Raw genomic sequence first — 23,456 nt, forward strand, 5'->3', positions numbered from 1 at the left:
TTCATTTTGGCTGTGGACCACAATGTTCCTCTAATTTTCTACAAGAGTTCTTGAAGGGTGGGTGTATCTCTTTTCAATAGTAGGACCCAATTGCCATAGTTAAGGTCTGATATCCAAGGAAACCCCACAGGCTCTAAAGCAGAGGCTGAAAAATGAACTGGTCCTATCAGGACTCGAACCCCAGGGCAGGACAGATCAGTGCTTCCAGCTAGCATGAAAACAGTCTTAGAGCACCACTGTCTTAAGCCTTAGAAAAGCTGAAGCAATTCACAAGGAAAGACTGGTTTTGAAAACTAAATCCTATCTAAGTAATAAGGAAGAATTAGAGCTACACAGGTTTCAGAATCATAACCAGGAGTCAGGACTTCCTACCTGTTCTTTGGAAGTGAATAATGTACTGCATATCTAAAAACCAAATGTTTGCTTGCTTTTATGATGAAGTGCATGTTATTGTAGGCAGGTGCTGTGAATAGCTGAGTTGAGTGAGTGTTCAGAGGGTGATTTTTCAGTGCTTAAAGAATGATGCTTGCTGGTTTAGTCTTATCTCAAGTGCTCATTGCTCACAGCCTGTTGCAATATGGAAAGGTCTGTGCAACCATCCATCTGCCAATCTGCCAGTGCTCCTGGCTTGAAACATCTCCGGGACTCTGCTGAACACGAGCTTCCAGATACAGGGAAAGTCAGAAGACTTGAGATACAAACACGTCACTAAACCACCACTGCACTCCTCTGAGCTGTCATCCATTCGTGATGAATTTACAGGGCTAAAAGCTACGTCACGAGACAAAGAGGTAACTTCAGAATTTCTGTCCCTTTCTGTTCTACATTCATTATTTCAGAGGATCCTAAGTTCACATCTTGGGTTCAGAAGTTTGGGGAAATGGCCAACACTTTCTCTTCTTACTGAGGAAGCTGTAGTACACGGTAAGCAGTACATCCCCATGCTCTGTCAAAACTTCAGTATCTCTGTACTCTATTATACACCCTTCAATACATTCAGTAAAAAATCCCCCAAGCTTTTAAACATATGAAAATGAAATCACTGGTGGAAACTTGTCATTCAAAGACTGGAAGCATTTTGTATGGTTAAAAACTGTGCAGTCTTAATGTGTCCAAGCCAAACTCTTCCTTCAAGTCATGCCACTGCATTTTTGGGGTAACACCACCACTGGGTCTTGCATATGCATTGCTGTAAACTGCAAGCAAAATTTGGCTCAACATCTTCATAGACAGAACAGTTACTCAACTCTTTTCTAATCCTTCCTCATCCCCTAAAAATGAACCCTTACCCCCATTGCAGCTGTTTCTTTCCTTAATCCAAAGTTAACACATGGAAGAAAAAGGAAAGGATTTTAAGCTAAATAAATTGATTGCCCAGTTACAAAGCTTCAAGGATTATTTGCTTGAATCATTTCCTCCCACACATGGTAGAGAAAAAACAGCTCACCCAGTTGACACAGAGTTCAGGCTCCAAGTGTTTGCTGTTGGTACACAAAGCTCTCAGCACAGGTTTTGCTCTCAAAGGCAGGGTTTTCTACCCCAAAAAAGGATTTTATCACTAAATATCATCATCATCTAAGTGGATCTAAATTGAGGTTGTGGTTCCTCTTTGGCAACTATTTGCAAGAGAGTTCTGAGAGACACAGATGGTGCTGTGAGCAAGTCGTTAGTCTGTGCCACAGCACCACGATTCTGCCGGCTGTTTGAAGCACTCCTGCTTGCCAGCTTGGATGGACTGTGTTTCCATGCAAGAATTACTGTGATGGACTTCAATCAGCTCCAGCTCCTGAGCAGTTCTCACTAGCATCTATGAGATACTGGTCCTTTATGTGAGATTTGTCTTCCTCTCAGTGCAAAGAAAACTGCTAGGACTGAGATGCTTTATTTGGGATTTGGAAACGGATACAACAGCGAAAAGAGGACCAGCTGGCCCTGGCAGGCAGGTCTGGCATTCCCTGTGTTACAGTGGATGTGATCCCCCATCCTCTGTGCTTACCCTGATGCGCTTTGCTCGCCTCATGTCATCTGCTGTCATGGTGCTCTGTGTGGGCACCGTGCTCCCCTCGTGCTGCGGCTGCACATGGAGCACGTGGTTTTCCTGCTGCTCCAGTGCTGCCTGCGGCTCTGGTGGCACCGGAGTCTGTTCCTGCTGCTCCAGCCCGTTCAGTGGGGCTTGTCCGGCCTCATCAAACTGCCCTTTGCTGGAAAAATGCAGCAAGTCCTGAAATCGCAAATCATACAACCAGTGATTATTCCCCCCACCCACTGAAAAACACTTTGATAATACTCAGCAGACAACAAAATTTCTACAGATTTAATCTCAAGCTATAAACAAAACAGTGTAGTGTCTGCACTAACTCCTTACAGTTCTCCTGCTCTGTCCAGTGCTGTTTTCAGCACATCACCTTCACCTACAGCAGCATCACCCAGAGCACCAGGGAAGCAGTGCTGCAGGTGGGTGACTCTCCATGGGCCATCCCTTTGTCTGACCAGCCACAGACAATAAGCATTATCCAGCTGTTAATAGCCAAGAAAGCTCTTCTGCACTCAGGAGTATTTCTGCTTTAACCAAAGTGACGAGTGCAGACCTGGGAAAGGAGAGAATTTCTGTCTCCTGGAAACTGTTGTTGCTTTGAAACATTACTGTGTGTCATTTCGCAGTGTCTTCTTTCTAACAAACTATCTGGAGTGCTGAACTGGAGAGTGACAAACGAGGTGATCACACTGGGCACTATGTGGTGTTTTTACCCAGTTTCCAGCTCTGCACACATCACTTCCATGTATCACACAAAGCTGGTTTTCCTCCCCTTTTGCACTAGCATAAAAGGGAGGGTGTTTTGAAAAGGAAGAACATGCCAAAAATCTACATTCTTTCCCTGTAAGTTCCAATAACTCCTCTGGGATGGAATCATCTTCTATTACATGAAAAAACACACATAGATCCTTATTTGACACCATGTAATGCAACTGAAGAAACTTAAAAGCACAAGCTAGGAAACAGAGCACCAGAATTAATCTTGAATTATGTCAGCTGAAGGCTGGTGCTGTCAAAGCACAAAAGTGGGTGTGGGAGAAGAAAACCAAGGAATGAGGCCCTTACAGACCATGAGTGCTTACCAGAGAGAGACCCTTAGTAAACAATACACCAGCTCAGTGTCCAGCCCAGGTCTAGGTGGCAAGTTTCCACCTTGCTGACACTCAGCTGTGCTCTCAGTATCCTGACTCTCCAGTTTCCAGGCAGAACTCATGCCCAGCTTTAGCGAGGCGCAGACCTCCAATGGCTTGGGACATCACCCTGCCCCACTGCACAGCCACACATGAGCCAGCCCTGGGCCATGCTCCAAGCTGGCAGGACACAAGCCACCTCCAGTCCAGAGGCCACTCACACACTGGACTGCGCCATCTCCCCCAGAGTGAAGGGTTTGGGAGCAGCATTAGGTTTATTTGTCAAAATGAGGCTGCCATGTGTCATGTCAGCCTGCAGAAAGGGTGAGCTCACAACTGCCTGCACCTAATGCAGCATTTAGGGCACTGCAGCAGGAATTCACAGGCAGAGTATACACTCCTCCCTCTGAGTCAGCACAGAGCCACGACCTAGTGAGATGCCAGAGGAAAATTACCACTCCAGATATCAGCTTTCAGCTAAGTCATAAAATAGAGCACTGATCCCTTCTGTCACTGCTCATAAAAGGACTTAGTGGTAACCTAAGCATGGTCAGCATCAGAGAATTTAGCTTTTTACTTACATGTGTCATATTACATCCCTACAGAATATAACCAACAGCCACAAGCAAAAGAACATTTTGCAGTAAGCCTACCTACAGGAAGCCCTTCTGTTAATATTAAAACATCACAGGGAATCATACCTCAAACTGATTTAATTCCATCAGCAACAGCTGTAAGAGCAGGCTGACCTCACATTCCAGAAAGGACAAATAGGAACCTAAATTCCCATTACAGTTTTACTGTCTAATTTACTTCTGTGATGCTGCTGAACTGCCACAATAACCCACCTCACTGCTAAGTGCTTTGGAGTGAAACTTGCTGCAGAATTCCAAGTGATTTTACAGGTTTTATAGAAGGGAAGTAGTATGCTCTCCTGGCAGAGAATTCCAGCTAGAAACCAAGAATTACTCATGTGTAAGTCCAAAGCACACCCTCAGTTTGCACCAATGCCCCAAATTCTTTTGGTCAGGAGTTTAAATTCCATGTGCTACTTTTTTCCCCTCCATCTCAAAAAATATACCTGTGTCCCTTCTTCACACTTTTCACCATTTTCACTGGTTACTTCCATGCGCATGAATTTGGGAGGGCGCCCGGGGCGTCTGCCTGGTCCAAACCTCCTCTTTCCTCGTCCGCGACCTCGGCCTCTGGCTCTGCAGAATACAGAGTGCTCCAGGTTAGATACAAAGAAAGATGGATTTGGATTCTCCACTGGTTTTATGCTTCCTTTCTCAGCATCACTACTCACTCATTCAACTCAGCAACAATGGCCTGCAGTAAATAATAAAAACTGAAGAAATTCTGGCAGCAAAACCAAGGGGTTTCTGGCTGGTATCTATTATTTTGTCCTTTATGAGAAACCAAAGTCCAGAACACATTAAAATTTCTACCAGTAATCATGGGACCAAGAGGACTACTGGCTTCTATCCAGCCCTCTGCCATGGCAAGTCTCCCACTTCCAACACCCCAGTTTATGGTGTGCTGGAAGTATTTTCAGCATGATAGAACAAGTGCAGAAGGAAACCCATTTAAAATCTGAAGCCATAACATCCCTCCCCAAAAAGCGGGCAGCCACTGATGTCAGGTACTAAACAGAAGGGAACAATTTTGTGTCAAAAAAAGCAAAACAAAACAGTCACTTGCTACATTTCAGGAGAAAGAAGGCACCAATGTCTTCTGCTCTGTGATAGGTGTTTGTAGATTCAGTTTTTAATAGGTGAGGATAAACTATCTTGCCAGGCCGATGAGGCACTAGAAGCCTTGTTTTCCAAGCTCTGTACTTCAGTATCTCTGAGAAACATCAGTACTTCAATACAGTGATACTGAAACATTACAAGTTTTTTAAGTCGTTGGCAAAAAAAAAGCAACACAAAAAAACCTCACCAGTTTCAACAGAGTATTTATTTCTCTCAAGCTACTTCTTTCACAGTCTCTTATACCAGTCAGTCTCCTGCTGCCATGATTTTTCCTTCTGGTGCTGAGCTGATCTCTCCTGAGCTGGTCACTAAGTTTTGTGGGATAAAGCCCCTCCTTTCTGTGTGTTTGGATCACCACAGTGATCCACAAGCAAAGCTAAAGCTGTCAGTACCTGCTGAAGAAGTCCAGCTTCTCATCATGGGAATTGAGGTGCTGCTGGAGCTGCTCCGAGCTCGTGAAACGCCGATTGCACTCGTAACACGGCCAGTTCTTCTCCTGCTCCCTCAGTACTGTTGGAAATGTCAGTAACACCATTTCAGTCACCACCAATTAAACACCTCATTTTTTTGCCCCCAGCCTCTGTCCTCTGTGGGCCGTATTTCTCCCCTGAAGGTTAGACAGGCTGCAGAATACCCAGCCCTGCTCCACTGGTCTTTGCTTTTATCCCCTCTGCACTGTGCCACAGCTCATTACAGAGACACAGAAAGATCACTGGGGACAATTCCCATGGACTATCAACACTGTTAGAAATTCAGGGGGATTCTGAAATTCACCCTTGTATGGAAGAGCACCTACAGGATTGTACCTCTGGCATAAGTTAAGGGAGGTCAAGGGAAAATTCTAAATCTAAAGCAGTCACACCTCAGTTTATGACACACAGTGGACATTGAGTACAGAAACATACCTCTTCCAGCAGCAATATAACGCTTCCCAGAAATTGAGGCAAAGGGTTAAATTAATGTAAAATTCTCATGAGAAGAGTTCCTGGAAGTAAGCCCCAATAACACAATCTAGATCTGTTTTAACTTTTCCCAACCTAGCACAAATCTGGGGAGCACTATACAGGCCATATACTTGAAAGTAAGGAGTGCAACCTGGAACCACCACCACACTGAAAGCAGAAGATCCCAAGTTACCCTTCCTTTCCTCCTCAGTTATGTCATGGATCTTCTGGTTCACAAACTCAGCATAGGAGGCAGCATACCACACCTGCAGCAGGAGCACAAGGTAACAGGACACTTAGGTGGAGCCAAAACTAAAGGAAATTTATTTGAAAATGGGTTTTAAGCAATACATTTACTTCACTTGCCTCAACCACTAACTCTTACTGCTCCTTTCATCCTCAATAATAGTCTGGTAAGATCAATGTGCCCCCACTGAGGAAGGAAAGAGCTTTGCTCAGTAAGCACGTCCATTTAATTTTAAGGTCTAGCTTCCTAACATGAATGTTAATCTTGCACATGGCTACCAGTAGCTCTAAAGGAAATAAGATTAATCTATTCAAACCCAACTGCATGACTGTGAAGGAAGGATGTCAGCAGAGTACTGATACTTGTACCAAGAGGAATGGAAATGTTATTAACTCAAGGGATTTCCCATTTCTATCCTGCTCTCCTTACATAGACAATAGGCAGCACCATCCACATAGACTCATTTAAAATGTTTCTGAGCTTCTGAAGGATTGGAGCTATATGGTCTTGCTTTCCAAAACAAGGATCTGCCAGGCACCAGCATGATGGACTCACTTTTGTCATACAAGGAATTCAAGCCTTCAGCAAAGATAACCATAAGATGCAGGAAGACAAAGTTTATTAAAGCCTAAAAGCAGATGCTCACATTTAGCTAAGAATTCTTCCATAATTTCATCTGTTTGATGAAAAAGAGTGGATTTTAGAAGAGATTTCTCAAAGAAGACATCAACAGATTTTCTGCATGAAAAATTCAAACAAATTTGAACTTGCAGTGGGCCACAGGCAGTGGTGAGTGGGATTTCAAGGACTCTCCAGCAGGTGTGTTACTCTGCAGGAATCTCACCAGCTGGACAGGCTGGAGACAAAAGCCTGGAGCTCCTGGACTACACACCTGGCAGGCAAATCAGAACTTTCCAGCTTCAGCTCCCTGATCCTCCTAGTTCAATCTCTGGACAAAATTTGCATGAATCCACTTGGGGAGGAAATTACATTACCAAGCCTTGCAATTAACAAACCATTTTACCCCAGAAGACACTACTAACACGTAAAGTAAGAAAAATGATGCTCCCACAGGGAGGTCTGTACAGATCTAAAGTCTGATTTGAAATTGTTTTAAAAACTGTTGAGAAAATGATGTTTGGATACACTTAAAATGGATTAGTAAGATTTCTAGTAATACAGCTTAAAAAAATGAAGGACCAATTTCAGACAGTCCTACTCTTAAAGGGTGTAAGTAGGCTTTTGTCCTGATTTAGTAAGTGCGCTTACTAAACAATTGTTTTTCCAGACCAATTGTTGAAATCTACATGCAAGAAGAGATTTGAAGAACAACAAAATTTCCTGGTATCAAAATTTTTTGGTCCCCCTCCCCCCCTCCCTCCCCCCCATGCCCCCAAAAATGTTGAAAATTAAGGCCATCTCAGCCAGCCATGCTGCTTTGAGCTTGACATAATCAATAAATTTTTAGAGGGAACAAAAACCAAACCACGGGGAAGCCACAATATCCTTCCTAATTTTTCACATGCAAAGTTTCAACAGCTCCAGGAAATCCAGGTAAAGAGAGGCCATATTCACTTAAGGTACCAGAAAACAAGTCAGGAACACACATGGCTAACTGGGAAGGGCATCCAGAATTAAAAAAATAAGAATGCTGCAATAAAAATTAGATTGTATCAGGAAAATATACACTGTTTAAAGCATGACAGGGAGAGACAAATCATTTACATAGTTTTATCTTAAACTTTAATGAGCTTTGGCTCATGAAGAAATACCTATGTTGGTGACTATTTGCTGACTTCAGTGACATTCAATTCAGGCCATCAGAGAAAAAAAGCCCTATAACTATTCAAAGCAGTAGTTTCTAGCATTTTTTGGCAGCAACTTTTAAGGTACTATTTAATCAGTAGAAAAAAAGAGTCCTGACACACAAGCAATGCCATACCTTGAGTTCCTGCTTGGGCTCCACGTTTTTAATGGTCGTATAATAAATGTGGTGGCCGTACTGATAGGCCACCAGGTTCTGCTCCAGGTGGTTTTGCGCTGGACGCACAAACATCATCCAGTTACACAGAGCCTCACTGGAAAGTTCAAACCACAGGTCCTCTTGCAAGTCTCTGTCTTTTCTGTCACCCTTATCAAGAGAAACCTGTAGCAAAATCCAATTACATGTGACTGTAACTGCCTGGCAGCACATTCAAAAGAATTTGAGTTACTAAGAAAAGTACTGTGCCCATGCAACTGTTACATTAAGGGAGCAATGAAGGCCTAGCTAATTTTCTCTCTTTACTAACATGGATCCAGAAACAGGCAGAAAAATATTTAGCAACAGGTAAAGATTTAACTAAAAAGGCACAATGGATCCTTTCAGGGACAAGAATCATTCATTAAAGGGGTCAGGCACAGTATTCAATCGTGGCTATCACAAATGACACACAAGTAGCTGTAGCTTTAGTAGGCTACAGAAACATCAGTCAGAAGTTTCTAACTGGCAGACCCACTTTTCCTTTCATTTCTTGACTCAAGATGTTGCCTCAAGCAGAAAGCAGCACTTCTTTAGCTGAACTTCGCTTGGGTTGCTGAATCTGCCTATGGTCACAACTTGCTTGTCAGACACTGACCATCAGAGCCCTCCTAAGACTGTGGATCTAAACTCCAACAAATAAAGGACCAATTTTTTATAGTGAAATGAGTAAATAAATGGATAGAAGTCACTCAAATCCATTTTACCCCTATGCCAATTACTTGAGGAAGGGAATAAAAATATCTCCTCTCCCCTACATCTTATGAACAGAAAGGTAAGAAAAATATTTTGAACTGAGGTTACAACATGACACAAAAGAATGGCTGCAGAACATCCTCAGATGGAGCTGCTATTTTTATGTCCAGATGCAGTTTCAGCTCATGTGAGAGTGATTCACAGTCTTACACATTATGCTCCCTATATATCCTAACACCATAATGCCAGAACATTCACCAGAATTAGTGTGTCTCCCTGAATAACAGAGCAGATTTGAAGGCAAAGCAATCTGGGTATTTCTCAGCTACATTCAGAGATGGAGGTAACAAAACATCGCTAGTGAATTGATCAAGGTGGAGTGACAAATTCATGAAAATCAAAGCTTAGGCACAAACCGATCCTCCCTTTTCTCACCCTTACCTTCAAATGGATATAGCAGTCTTTGAGCTCAGTCTGTCTGACCAGGGGTCCTTCCACAGGCCCAAACTGTGTACGCTTTGGGATACGCCTTTTGGAGAACACACCTCCCAAAAACCTGTCTATATAGAGCACCAGGGGAAGGCTGGCCCTCGCCCTGGTCAGCACAGGCCGGTTTGGGATGGGGTGCAGAGGTCCGTGTTTCGGACACACGGAGGGATGTGCGTTATTACACTCTTCACACCCTGCAACACAAAGGCAGAGAGGATGTGACTTTCAGGCAGATACTCACACACGGCTCAGAGACAGCCTTATCTCTCTCTAAACATCTTTGGCTCAGCTGTGGGAACACTTATGCCAATAGTCTGTCTACATTTTAAAATATTAGACAGAGCAGTGTCCAGCAAAATAAGAACAAAGCAGCTCACAGACTTCACTAAATACAGAATTTTGTCTTTTCAGTAAAGCAGCCCAATTTGAATTCACATTTCTGGGAATAAAGACTCGCATTTACTCATTACTGCTAAAATCTGAATGGTTTTTGCCTCTCTTTACTAAAGGGCTGATGGAGAGAGAAGGAAAAAGGGGAGGGCAGGTAATACACTTCATATTACTGTGCATGCTTACACAAATCATTGGGATCAAAGGGTCGAGGTGGATCTGGATCCCATTCATCCATGTCAGTGTCTTCCCCATCTTCATCCTCATCTTCATCCTCATCATCTTCCTCTTTTGTTTCTATCCTTTCCATTTGATTCTGCAGAGGTGCTAAAGAGTCAGAACCATCCACAGCCTCCATAGGAGGTAACACCTGGTTATGCACCGGTAATGATGCCTGAGGAAAGAATTCACAAACAATTCAAGCTGATTCATGAAGAAAACTACAAGGACGAGCAATGAAGATCCTTGCTAGTCTACCCTTCCTGCTGCCTCTGATAATGGAGAGGAGGAGAAGAGAAGGTGATAAATGACTGCCAAGGGATGTTTCGCATCACTTGATGCTGCTGACGGCTTCACTCAGGACACCTGTTACTACTCCCTGGCTCCACCCTGCCAAGGACTCAGTTCTCAGAAGAAACTGAAATCAGAGGAAGTTCTGGACCCTTGCAGAAGGTTTGAAACAAAGTCCAGGCTCTATGGATATTACCTAGGGCCTAAAGCTGTATTTTAGTTTCTTTTGTACAAGTGAGAGAATCCTGCACTTTGGCACGTGATCTTTTCTTTACAATTCAACAAAACCAATCCCCAGAGTACAAAGGTGGAGGTCAATAAGGGGTGAGGTAACATGGAGACTAGATATAAACTATGGGACATGAGGGACAGTTGAGGGCATTGCATTCTTCCACTAATTTTCAAGGTTAGCCCTTTCCTTCCTTAAAAAAACTGCAACAATTGAAGTGTGGTGCATATTCCATCATGCTCACAGGTTTCTCAGGTAGAGAAGAAGAAATATTACACCCAGCAGAGCTGCCTGAAAACACTGGTGAGGAAACCCAGTGGATGTTGCTGTGACAGTCTGTTAACTTCACTTTTCGGCACTGAGAGAATCTTAAGGTGGCTGCTCAAGACAGAACCATCTGTAAAACAGGTTTCTCTGTACATTAAACACATGATCTCTCCTCAACCCCCATACGTTCCATGGTGAGACTATGGAAGACAGTACAAATCTGCACTACAGCTTTCTCACATCTCCTCCCAGATCACTCAGCCACATTTCATCCCCGGAGACGATGGAGCAATGGAATCAATGCACTCGTACATGGAAGAAGGAAAGGGTGCCTGGCAACTTACTCTATCTGCTTGTGGCCCCTGCTCCAGAGCCACTGGTTGGGGGGTGTCGGCAACGCTGCCGAGTACGGACAGGTTGGTGGGATTCATGCTCTGAGCAGCAGCAGGCAAGAGCACCGTTACCTAAAATCACAGGCACTCATTTTAGCACTGCAGCATTTCCACCAGTCACTTAACACACGGGCAGGGCCCAGCATGCACAGCTCCCTTGAGCCCTGCACTCCTCAAAAACTATGGCATTCCCAAGATTTTTGGGTTTCAAGTAGGGATGATGGGCTTGGACAGAACCTGCAGCTTCTGGGACAAAGGGAAAGGCTTCAAACCTATAGACTTCACAAATTCTGAATTACCTATCATACATTTTTAAATTAAGGCTTGAAATTAAAATCCTACCCAGCCTGGGTTCAAATTGCACTAAAAACAGATGTTAGGAGCTCTTCAGCTCTTGGTAAAAACAGTGATTTAGGGTCTCTTTTCTTCTATGCCCAAATTTACTTTAATTTTCAAGGGAAAAGGTAAAGAAGGAGTAAGAAACATTTCCTCTTTTTATTACTATCTTTCTTTTTCTCGAGAAAACCTTGGCCATGGTTGAGGGGTTGGAACTAAATGAGCTTTAACATCCCTTCCAATCCAAATCATTCTGTGATTCTATGATCTAGGATCCATTAAAAAAACAAGATGGTGTGTTGACCTCATTAGAAGATCAAGCTCTCAAACAAGAGGATCCCAACAATTATTTTTCTTTACATTTGGTCAGACTATACATTTTTGTTTACATTTTTTTGTGCAGTAACAACCAAATTAATGCATATTATCACACTGTTCTCATCCATTCAGCAATAAAACAAAGAACAACTAAGACCTTAGGAATCACCTTTCCTGCCTTTTGTTTCCTGCTGATCTATACAGGAATTTGCACCATTATTCCACGTGACTTTTCATCCTTCTCTACAGTTGACATTATGTGACTTCTACTTTGTGTCTCTGACTGTTATGCAGCTTTTATGCTAAAATCCAAGTTCTTGCCTCTTAATAAATATCAGATAAAACTGAGAACAGTGAATTGGGCCAGTAGTGAGGGAGCAGACAACAAAATCCATAATGTAAGCACTTGGTCTTAGAACTCCAAACTAGTTGCTTTGTTTAAAGAGGTATTAAGAGTAATTTATGAAACTTCTGAAAAACAACAGCAAAAGGACCTCAGAGAATGGTGTGACGGTGAGGAGGAAACCACCATGACAGTCTAGTGGTTGACATTTCAGAAACTGACATTTCTGATGGCAAGTGGCCACAGAAGATGCATCATTATTCCTCCAGAGTGCCAGCAAGGAGAGGGCCACACAGGCTTGGATCTATCTGTACCCACTATTAGCATTGCCTACTACTAAGCACACCAAACATACCCTTACTTGCACTTCCATTTCAGGCACTGTACGGATTATGGGCATTATTTTTATAAAACCTCTCACCTTCTTTCTACAATAAAGTTTCTTCTGAAAGACAAGAGGAGCTTTAATTATTATTTTATCATTAGTTGTCAGGTCAGGGATCTCCCACATGAAATGCTGATGTAAAAACAGCTGCAAAGGCAGGAGTTGCTATAATGAGGGATTAACCCTTCACCAAAAAATTAATACATGTGTTAGGACTGCTGTCAGACAGTGTTGGAATGGAGGACAGGCCAAGGACACACAGACAAGTGCTTCTGGGATAATAACAGAAGATCACCTCTGTTGTCACTGCCATCTGCACTGCACACAAGTAATCGCTATTTTTAATTAATCATGTATTTGTTAAATGAGCTTTAAGACAATTAAATAGGAATTTTTGGCTTCTTAATGCAGGGAAATTTATGGAGCAAAAAATTCCAGAACAATAGTCCAGAGAATGAGAAGACAGGTAACGCCTTTATTGTGTCAGTCATTGCTTCCTGTCTGTGCCTCAACCATTTAGAAGGTCTTTTAGCAAGAAAATTTGTTTTCAGCATACATTGGATACCTCACTCTGCCCCAAGACTGTCAATAAACACATTTTAATGATGGCTTTGGTGATGATTCAGATCTAACACATCCATTCACACATGTCATTAAAGACCCACCAAGCAGTAACGATTTTAAGTCTATGACAAGCAGAGAATTCCAACTAGAGAGATCTGAAAGCACCTTTCTACAGCTGATTACCACAGTGCAGTCCCCTAAGATACCAGTAAGAGTTAACAACAAAACTTCCCCATCCATGATGGATGTAAAAAGAATAAGGAAAAATCATCATAACTTTATAAACACAGGCTGCAGTTTTATTCTCTTCCCAGACCACCTCACACTGGCAAGCCCAGCACACCTGATAAGGGAGCCACTCACTGAACTTCTTCAGGTTTTGCACTTAATTTCCTGTGAGGTTTCTAGTAAACCCAGAATTTAATCCAATTTTTCTATCCCTCAAGAGCCTTTGTGGACTTAAAGACATTTGGATCAGAACCTGTATGCAGACAGCTGCAAAACCAGCCTTTCCAAAATGGCACAATCAGATGACATTAGCCACATCTGCTGCAGGGACACTGTTGAAAGACTTTTCATGCTGTCTGGGGCAGTAAATTAGAATTCTTGTTGAATATGAAGTAAAAAGAACAAACCTAAAATAATTCTTAACTTTTATTGTCATTCATGCACAAGCTGGTAATAGTGGTTTTTGGTCTTGATCAGGGTGACAGCACAAGACCAAGATTGTCACTGGACAACTTCAGAGACAGCTCATTATCCTCTCGCAACACAACAATGTCCCTTTACCTTCCCTAACTATTCCCTCATAGTTTTAGGCCCAAGATGAATAATATCTCTTCCTTACCTGCTGGGTGGTGGCATCCTGTTGGACGTAAGCCACTTGGGACGGATCTGTAAACAGAGTCTAGACAAAGTGAAAAAGGCTTATCAAACCAGCCCTGGGGGTTTTTACTCCCAACTCACACAAAAGTTATCCTGCCACCATGAAACAACCAACATTTGAGCCTTTGTCAGCTTCTAACATGCCTGTTATCACAGCAAATTACTTCAACTTACCCAAGTGGACCTACACACAGAGGTGCTCCATAAAGAGTTAATATCATATTTATGTAGCATTTTGCATCTGTACAGCTAAAGTGTTTCACGGGGTTTATTTTTTTAATTACCAAAATCACTTTGTCAATTGTTGATTTGATAAAATCTACAGAATGAAATTCAATAGCTCTATCAAAACTGTGTAACACTTAAGGGCAGGATAGAAGGTAATTATGAGCTTTTTCTTCCTGAAGATTCACAAGACTCCTGCATGCTTTCTTTTGAGGAACTATCAGGCACATCCTGCATGGGACTTTGATAAGGCCAGGATGCTGTTTAATTTCATAGAAGCCATGCCAACTCCAATATTTTGGAAGAACAAGCCCTGACAGAAGCCTAGGAAAAGCAAGACTAAGGACTGACTGAGGCCAGCTTTACTTAGCCAAAATTTGAAATATCTGAGCTTGTTGCAGCCTAGCTACAATGAAATAAAGCATGGTATAATACAAATTCCTTTAGCACTGTGATAATTTCATCTTAGATGCAGAAGAGTGTCTGAATACTACACATCTTTTGACACAATGACAGCATTCAGAGTTTTGGAGTTAGTTGGCCAGTAACTTCCTGGGAGATACCCTCACAGGACATCCTTTCACATTCATTTTCTGGGACAGCTGAGAGCTGCACAAGGCAGACTGTGCCACACGAGGCCCTGCCAGCATGGTGGGGGTGTCAGGTATGTGCACTTTGTAGCACAGCTGATCTGCCCTGTCAGCAAAGACATTTTAAAACACTCTCGACAAAGCGAGCCTCTTCCTTTTAAATCTGTCCACACAGAGGCAGAGATGCAGAGCATATTGACCCCATATAAACATGTGCTGCAAGGGAATAAAGGCTATCTGATATGATTATGCAGAAGAAAAAGACTATAAAAGGTCTATAAAATCAACAACTCTGCAGAGACTACAAAATTACATTGAATAAACAGACATGCTCTGCAAAAAGACACAACTGTTATTGTAACTATTAACTATGACAACTGTACTACACAAAACAAGGGCTCTTCCAGAAGGAAGATAGATGGCTCTTAGTTTTTTACTGGATACAAGAGGCAGAATTTCTGGTGAGATTATCCTTGTTCTGGAAAAAACCTTTGAGTAAATTATAATCTTGTCCACCTTCAGTGAAATAACCAGCATTTCACAATTCATAGCCTCGCCATCCTTTAATGAGCAGATTTGCACATCAAACAAATGAACAGCATGAAGTCCCTGCTCAGCAGTGGGCAGAGTCGCTGTTGGGAGCGACTGTCTGCTATTTTCCAGTCATACCACTTGGCTGGTAACTGGCTTTCATCCCAAACAAGATTGTTGTGTTTTCTAGGTGCCAAAACCAGGGTGGGCTCAGAACCACACGTGCCTGTGTAGCTTCCACGGGGTGGATGTAAACAAGGGTGTGCTCCGAGGTGTCCACAGAGGTGTAGGAGGTGCCGTCAGCCGTGTAAACCACCTGCTGCGCAGGCCCGCGCTCCTGCTCGTCACTGTACACGATCTGGGCCACTGTCCCCGCCTCGGGGACAAAGTGCACCTGGGGAACAAAAAGATCCTGGACTCACACCAAACACAGGCCAGTGGGACACAGCACCACAGTCACAGGGTGCCTTGGAAAGCAGAGAGACCTTGTGTCCCAACTAATCTGAATGCATGAAAAACACGTTTCAAATCTCACTCAATTATTCTACCAATAGAAATCTGGACACAACTCCCATCAGTCTCTGGTTTTACTCTGTATTGCAACTCAAGACATAACTGCTACAAAGGGCACTCACTCATACTTAGTTCTTGCATGATACTTTGAAAATTTGTAAGGGAACAAGTTCATATTTGAACTGAAGTATCTATTAAATTTATTGGGATATTGTTTCCCTTTATGCTCATATTCTGTTGGAGTTCCTCCCCCCTGGCATGGGGTCTGGGGGGAGGGGACCCTGGAGTAGAGGCATGGCCTACGGGGTCTCCCTGCTCCCATGTACCCTAATCCTGTTCCCCACTGGTTGTTTTGTGTTCCCCTGCCCAGGAAGGACCCTGCTGGTCCCGTGATTGCCAGAGCTATTGGGCTGGACCCCGGCCATGCAGCTGGAGAATAAAGATCTCTGAAAAACATCTATCAAGAATCGGTCCCTATTTCTTTCCCATGGGCCTTGCTGTCTATACATGTTGCAGAAATCCCCACTGCAACAATATTCCTTTCAGGATTTTTTAATAATGACTTCATTCAGCTAGTTCTGTAGTTGGAGGTAATCTTTGCTGTCTGATGAGAGGCTAACAGAACTTATTAACTCTGATACTCCTCAAGTTATAGTATTGCAGCTCTCAGAGGCAGCAGTAGGGCATATTAGATTGCTTCTCTGTAGTATGTATGTGCAGCATCAGTAGAAAATTCAACTATTTAAACAGACAAACATATAACTGAAAGCATTAAGCACTGATTCCAAGGACTACTGGAACAAGTTATGTCTAGGGGAGCACTTTAATCTAAACAAGTCAATTTTACCCGAACATTATGATCTTAACTGATCTGGCTAAATGAGCTAGAGTACTGAATTCCATTGAAAATAGGAACACATTTAGCTTTTGCCATCCTTTACATGCTGAAAAGCATTTTCAGTGTATGGGAAAAACAGGACAGTTAGCAGGCAACCTAGTTTGAGTACAACTATTCATATTCACATAAAATTCTTTCACACAAAATGATGCCAGAGTTACGTATTTTGTTTATTTTGTTTCACTTTTTAGCTTATGCTTCAGAAGACACCTGGTGCTCCCCCGTGGATGCTCAGTGCTGATGGTGTACAATAAATTCTCTCACAAACACTACAGTTTCACATTTGGAGAGCTCTCTGCAAATGCTCATTAAGCCTTAAAACTGCCATGTGGAAACAGCAGCATGGTTATCCCATTGTAGAGAGAACAGAACACAGGCCATTGAAAACTGCCTTTCTTGGCAAATTTCAAAGCTGGAAATTACTAAGAGAGGCAGAATTTCTCAGCTTGTAGGTCAAATGCCATGCAGCATCCTTTTCCTACCATACTTGAAAGAGTAAATCAATTTACAGAATTCTAGAAATTCCCAGTTGCGTTGTCTCAGAGGCAGAGGGACAAGCTGCATACAGCAGAACCTGACTGCATTAGTCACTTACAATTAACATTTCTCCCTTCCTCACTACCCAGATGTCTGGCTGGAAAAAATTACTCATATTACTTTCCCCAAGGTCCACCCACAGTTTCAATTGATTTGAATGATGCCATCAAAAGGGGCTGCCACAGAGCACAGATTTTGTTCATGTTTATTACTCTGAACACCCTTTCACTCTCCCACGTGGTTCTAGATATATTTGGACACTGAAACTTCTACAGCCACTGCCTGGTTTTGTTCAGCTCATTTCAGACCTTGATGTCTTCACTGCTGCAGTTTGCACAGCTCGGTTTCTGAAGCTATAACCCAAAATCACCAAAGAAATGTTTGTCTTTCTGCTTAAATGAAAGCTGAGCTTCTAGACTCTAAGTCAGGGCCAAATGGGAACTAACCCTCCCCACCAATCCCAATCCACCCCAAGCAGAGGCAGAGCTCTGGAGGGCACTAATCACCTGAGCAGCGTTCTGTTCCTGTGCTGCAGACTCAGCCCACACCTGAGGACTTTCCTCTTTCAAGTCCATCTCCTCCCTGCCCGGGTGCTCCATGAGGAGAAAGATCTACTGGAGCAATGTCTGGCTGAAGGGATTCATCTGTTCACTGTGTTTCTGCTTCCAGAAGACAAGGTGATCTTCAGCAACATGGCTGTAACAAAACCAGAGAACAGAGACATTAAAACCAGCATGACACATGTCACGGAGCTATGAGAGATTTATTATGATCAGCTACCACACTTCAGTAACACAGAGTAAAGCAGGTCTGACTTTACAAACACTTCCTACAAGACCCAAACACCTTAAGTTACGGGAATAAAGGAACAGAAATCTTATCTCACTGAATATGGGTAAGTCCTGCCGTACACCACTTTCCATGTTCCATTAAGGAAGAAACAAATCAACCACTGCACCAATGGCACTGAAAGATTACACTGAATTCTTCCTGCATGTCTTTCCTTGACCACAGGCCATCCACACCACCTGGTCCTCATTGTCCTTCTGGCACCTACAGGCCTAGAAATCAATAAATATTGCAAAAAATGGACCTGAGGCTTCCAACAAGAAAACACTATGTTCAGACATGCATCACCAGTTCCTCAGTTTGCCTGAAAGAGGTTTTGTTTGAGCACCAACTGGTTTTCCATGTACAGACAGATTTGACCTTGGACAAAATCCCAGTCCCAGGTTAGTACAAGGCCGTGTTACAATAGCCAACTACTAAAAAGGAACAAGGAAACTTAAACTCTCAAAGATTCTGACAAACTGTTTCCAAGCTTGGTTTTATTCACCTCTTGCAATTTTATCGGGGCCTCTCAATCTGCCATTGGGATTCCAGAAGGGTAATTTACAGCTCTGGTGATTGGTTTAGTCAGTGGTTCAGCACCTTCCCAATCCTTCGTCTCTAATGTCATATTAAATCACAGGCCAGGAATTATCATGAGGCTGAGCCCACTGCATTTCTCAGCTACTCCAATTAACTTTATTTTATATCCAGTGCCTTGCTGGGCTGATCCAATGCCAGTACCCATCTGCGCACCAGGAAGGAAGCAGAAGGCTCCTTGCTGATGCTTTCATTCATTTGCATTTTAAATGCAAATTATTTTAGTCATAATTTATCCCTATAAATGCTAGCATTTGGCTTGTCATTGACAAACTGAAAAATAGATAAGGAGAGGTAAAAAAACCAGCAGGCACTTTCTGTCTCCTCCTAATTTTGCCAGCAAGGACTAAGCTATGCAGACCCGAGCACTGACTGTTCCACTGGGCCTGGTCAGCATGGATAAATCACCAGGGCAGGGAAGTCTTGGGCTAACGTCACTGAACTGCATGGTGGAGCAAAAAAATCATATTACTCACATATAGACAGAGAAGAACAGTGGGGAAGATATTTCTGGGCATCGCTAGACACAAGTCATGCTGTTAGTGGTAACTGGAGTTAACACTTGCTGTCTCACACTGAATAACCCAGCACACGTGGGCCCCACAAAAGCAGACACTGAGGAACTGTTCTGACTTTGTCTTATATCCAAACATCTCCAGATATGGGAATACAGGGACAGAAATCTCATCTCCATTAATACTGCTTGATACAAAGCATGCCCAAAAAGCACTTAGGAGAAAAATTAAAATGAAATCCATATACCAGCATTCAGTGTCTGAGCTCAGATCTCCTTAGTATGAAAAAATTAACTGCAGCAAATATTTAGAAGTGATAAACACCAGCCTTGCTCTCCAAGTGTGGAAAGTCAGGGCAATCTACAGATATCCAAGCACACACAAGCTCTGATCTATAAATATATACCATCCATCCCTACACAGAACCTTTCACCTAGCTACTTGTTATGTTATTAAGGAACAAATTTGGAATTTTCTCATACCTAATCCTACCTCATTCACTGACCTCCTTCACTCATTTTATCAGGTATACAACCACCACTGTATGAATATATAAATATATACATATATCAGGTATATGATCACCTCTACCCATATGAAACATGACAGCATTTATGTCAGTAATACACTGTGAAAAACTTCTTTGCAAAATTTAACACCTATCCTGTTGATATTCTTCAGCTGGTTTATCCAAAACAGCTCTTTTCCTAGACTGCCAGTATTAATTAAGAGCCAATTCAGGTAATTGCACTAACAATAGCCAGTAGTTTAATCAATTACCTAACTGCTTAGAAAAATAAACACTAGAGGTTTCTATTTTGGGTGGTATGATTTCTAAAAATATATAATTACTCTGTTAAAAATAATGCAATTACAATAACTACTAACTGAATTAAGGGAAAGGCACAGTTCTAGCTAATTCCACATGGTGCAACAAGTAGCAGAATTTTTGGCTGACTTTCCCCACCAACAGACACTGAAGGTCTGAAGGAAGATGCTGACTCACTCCTGCAGAGTCATTTTAGCACAGATAACTTACAACTTGAGTACAAAGGAGACTGAAGGGTTCAGGCAGGGTCTTTAATAGACAAAACTGGGTATTAAGATTAATCTCTGAAAAAAGAAGTACCAAAAAGTTGGAAAGGAAAGCAGAAGACAGTCATTTAATGGTTCCAAAAGTTAGCACTAATTTAAAATCTTGGGGGGAAGAAAAAAAAAAAAAAGCAAGGCTGAGCCAAATTCAGTGGCCCAGTGCTGCAGATTCTATAAACAGTCCAATTATTGCTGTTCTTGACAGAAATGAAAATAATAAACAGCTCAGGCCAGCCAATTGTGCAGCAATAAGGGACAATAGTAGGAGCTGCAGGATTTGCTGATGCTTTCAACTTCTGTACTTCCAAATTCATCCTAGGATCTGCCTCTGGTGTGCATTCCCTCAGTACATCTGCAATCATGAAAACACCCTGAAAAGCACATTTCCCTGGAAACATGGATGGGCTAAGAGCAAAGACAGTGCAGGAGGAGACAGGCCATGTCCCAGAGAGGTCCCAATGAAGAGGGCAGGAGGCAGGAGCAAGCATCAAAATTCTGCTGCAAAACAAGCCCTGCAGTCAAGGCCAGGAGCTGGAAAACATGATCTGATCCAAAGTCACTGACGACAGAACTGCCACAAAACACCAGCACCTGAGCAAGTTTTCTGACACTGATGACAAAAAGACCAAACTAACTTTGCTCACTGATCCTCCCTAGGATGCTCCTCCTCGTTAATCCTGCACAATCTTATTTCCTGCCCTAGATCCCGCTCTCAATACCCGTTACTGCCCTGACACTAACAGCCACAACATCTTCAAATTTTAACCATTTCCCTGTGGTCTTCTCTCAGCTTTGGTAGTTTTTTAGCAGAAATAAATGTGAAACTTTGGACATAAGCATTGCCAAACCACTGGCATGCAGGGAGCACTCTCTGCTTGCTCTCCACTGTATGCCCATGGATTATCCTTTGCAATTGTTGATTTTTCTCACTGTATTGAGCACATCAGACATTTTCAGACAAGCTAAATAAACACCAAGACATGCACCTCAACAGGAAGCTCTGCTATGTCCAAGGGATTACCATACCAATCTGGGTAACAGAAATTGAAACTCATTTGCAGAAATCCTAAAAGAAAAAAAATGTAATTAAAGATAAAAGGCGTTGTGATAGGATATACTCAGTTTTTTCCCAGTATGAAGAAATTAGGCTACATTTTGTTACGAAAATCCATGTAGAGGTTTAGTAAAATAGTAATCCAAACAGCTTGCTTAAACTAGTGTTAAATTTACATGTTATGTATGTCAAAACTATATTCTTTCCACTACAAAATATAGCTCAAATATTATTCAATATACTATCTTTTTTTTTGGTATGCTTATAGCAAGTGCTTCAGTAACTTGAAGATGATGAGATTTTACTTTTCTGGAAGTTGAAAGATTAGTCAATTATGAGACACATTGCCCAATAGTCACCCCAAATTCTTCCAGCACCCTAATGCTTTCATACAACCCAATGAGCATCACCAACATGAGCAAGAAGCAATGCCAGTGTGAGATCTTAAAGCATTTGCAGTAACTGCAGAGACAGCATTTTCCTCCCCAAAACCAGGCATGCCTCACTCTGCCCGTGCTGTGTGATGACACAAGCTGAAATAGTAATAGGCTTAACTATGGAGTACAAATATAGCCCAGTACCACTCTAGCATGGCAGTGGTGAGGCAGGGACAGTCCTGTGTGTCACTATCTATTGTGCAAATCGCAACACAACGTGATCCAAGAACCAGCACAGCTTCTGTGACTTTGAAATCCTTCCTGTAGTGGAACATTAGCTCATTTTGAGCTGTGCGAGTAATTAACCATCCCTTCAGGACAACAGGTTTGTCTCAGAACACCATTCACATTTACCTTCCTTTTCTCAACGCCTTCTTGGACCTGTTGCTGTCACAGACCTACAGCCCTTTCTCTTTAATTTTTACATTTTACATCTAATCCAGAAAATGTCATTAATGACAAAACTTCTCTTTCTGCTGCTCCTGATGCCTGGAAAGCACCTCAGTGTCATTGTCCGACATTTTTTGAAATCTTGCCTAAACCTCCTTTTGACCTCTGCGACACTCTCCAACCCCTCCCTCCTGTTCCTGTGGGGACGGTGTTTTCTCTGGAGCTGGGCTATTAAATCAGCAGCTTCCCTGTGCACTGCATGCAGCTCCAGAGGATGGCAAAGCACTGCTCAGGGGGGCAAAATGCCTCATTCCCTATCCAACAGCAATGTCCTTATCAGCTTTGCTGCTTCAGCATAAGACACCCTGAGCCACCACAGCTTCACGTGTGGCCCCTCAAGGGTGCATCCATGACCCCCCCTGCAAACACTCAGGAGTGAATGGTGCTGTAAGAGAAAACCACTGACAGCAAAGTCACTGCTGGTTTGTGTTTGGTGTCTAAGTGTTTTCAACACAAGTTAAAAACAGTGAACTCACCTAGGGCTTCAAAGGAAAGCCCTGAAAGTCAGAAAAAAGCACCAAACCAAACCAAAAAAACCCACCCACCAACCAACCAAAAAAACCCCAAACAAAACCAAAAAAAACCCAAACAAACAAAAAACCCACCCCAACAATAACCATGTTTTCTTGGCAAACCTGCTATTAAGGAATGACAATTTCTTTCAAGGCTGCAACTACGCAAGAAGATACAGACACAAAATCTCTGGGGACTTCACTGCAGCAATCTCTGCAAGGCTCACTAAGGACATTCTGCTGAAAAATCCAAGCCAGTGGCTGCCAAATGCTCACTTTTGTCCCTTCTCCAGGATGAGAAAGGGGGAATATTAAAGCCAAGCAAGGGGAAAAGACCACCTCCCTGCTCAGGGAGCCATAAAGCCACTGCAGTATCTCAGATGAGAACCCACTTTACAATAATGGTGCGTAAACCACCTAATGTGATTTACTCCCCAGTGTAAAAGAGCCTTGCCGTAGCTTGAGGTTCCCTGCAGCAATAACAGCAGGGACTATTGGCTTAATCCTCCCACGACTGAGCTCACTGACAACTCTGTGTCACCCCAGCCATGTGCAAGGGCAACAAGATTGGTACAAAAGGGGTTTTATGACTCTGGGTCTTCCTCCAGCTTTTAACATGAAAATGATTTATTATGCTCAAAAGGAACATCACATGTGTCTGCAAAAAGCTTTATCCCGCACTTAATTATCCCAGTTTGCCTAGAAGGCAGAGCCAGTGCATTTCCTGAGATCCTTTAGCA

At 42.6% G+C, this 23,456-nt stretch overlaps 1 protein-coding gene across 7 annotated transcripts in view; it reads right to left on the reverse strand.

The window, feature by feature from the left end:
* Window positions 1-23,456, reverse strand: part of PRDM10 (PR/SET domain 10) — a 45,409-nt gene that overhangs the window by 17,880 nt on the left and 4,073 nt on the right. For 3 of the 7 annotated variants that reach the window (XM_048328628.1, XM_048328631.1, XM_048328627.1), the window contains exons 2-13: window positions 21,250-21,329; window positions 17,735-17,924; window positions 15,507-15,674; window positions 13,897-13,956; window positions 11,056-11,175; window positions 9,892-10,099; window positions 9,268-9,509; window positions 8,053-8,256; window positions 6,057-6,129; window positions 5,312-5,429; window positions 4,247-4,376; window positions 1,997-2,221 (exon numbers count right to left, since the gene is read on the reverse strand). In XM_048328628.1, the coding sequence (XP_048184585.1) occupies window positions 1,997-2,221; window positions 4,247-4,376; window positions 5,312-5,429; window positions 6,057-6,129; window positions 8,053-8,256; window positions 9,268-9,509; window positions 9,892-10,099; window positions 11,056-11,175; window positions 13,897-13,956; window positions 15,507-15,674; window positions 17,735-17,827 (1,641 nt within the window). In that variant the 5' untranslated portion in view covers window positions 17,828-17,924; window positions 21,250-21,329. The remainder of the gene's footprint in view (window positions 1-1,996; window positions 2,222-4,246; window positions 4,377-5,311; window positions 5,430-6,056; window positions 6,130-8,052; window positions 8,257-9,267; window positions 9,510-9,891; window positions 10,100-11,055; window positions 11,176-13,896; window positions 13,957-15,506; window positions 15,675-17,734; window positions 17,925-21,249; window positions 21,330-23,456) is intronic. The other 4 variants (XM_048328629.1, XM_048328630.1, XM_048328632.1 and 1 more) reach the window with 2 other exon arrangements.

Source organism: Corvus hawaiiensis, chromosome 25, assembly GCF_020740725.1.
Source record: "Corvus hawaiiensis isolate bCorHaw1 chromosome 25, bCorHaw1.pri.cur, whole genome shotgun sequence".
NCBI classification, from domain to species: domain Eukaryota; kingdom Metazoa; phylum Chordata; class Aves; order Passeriformes; family Corvidae; genus Corvus; species Corvus hawaiiensis.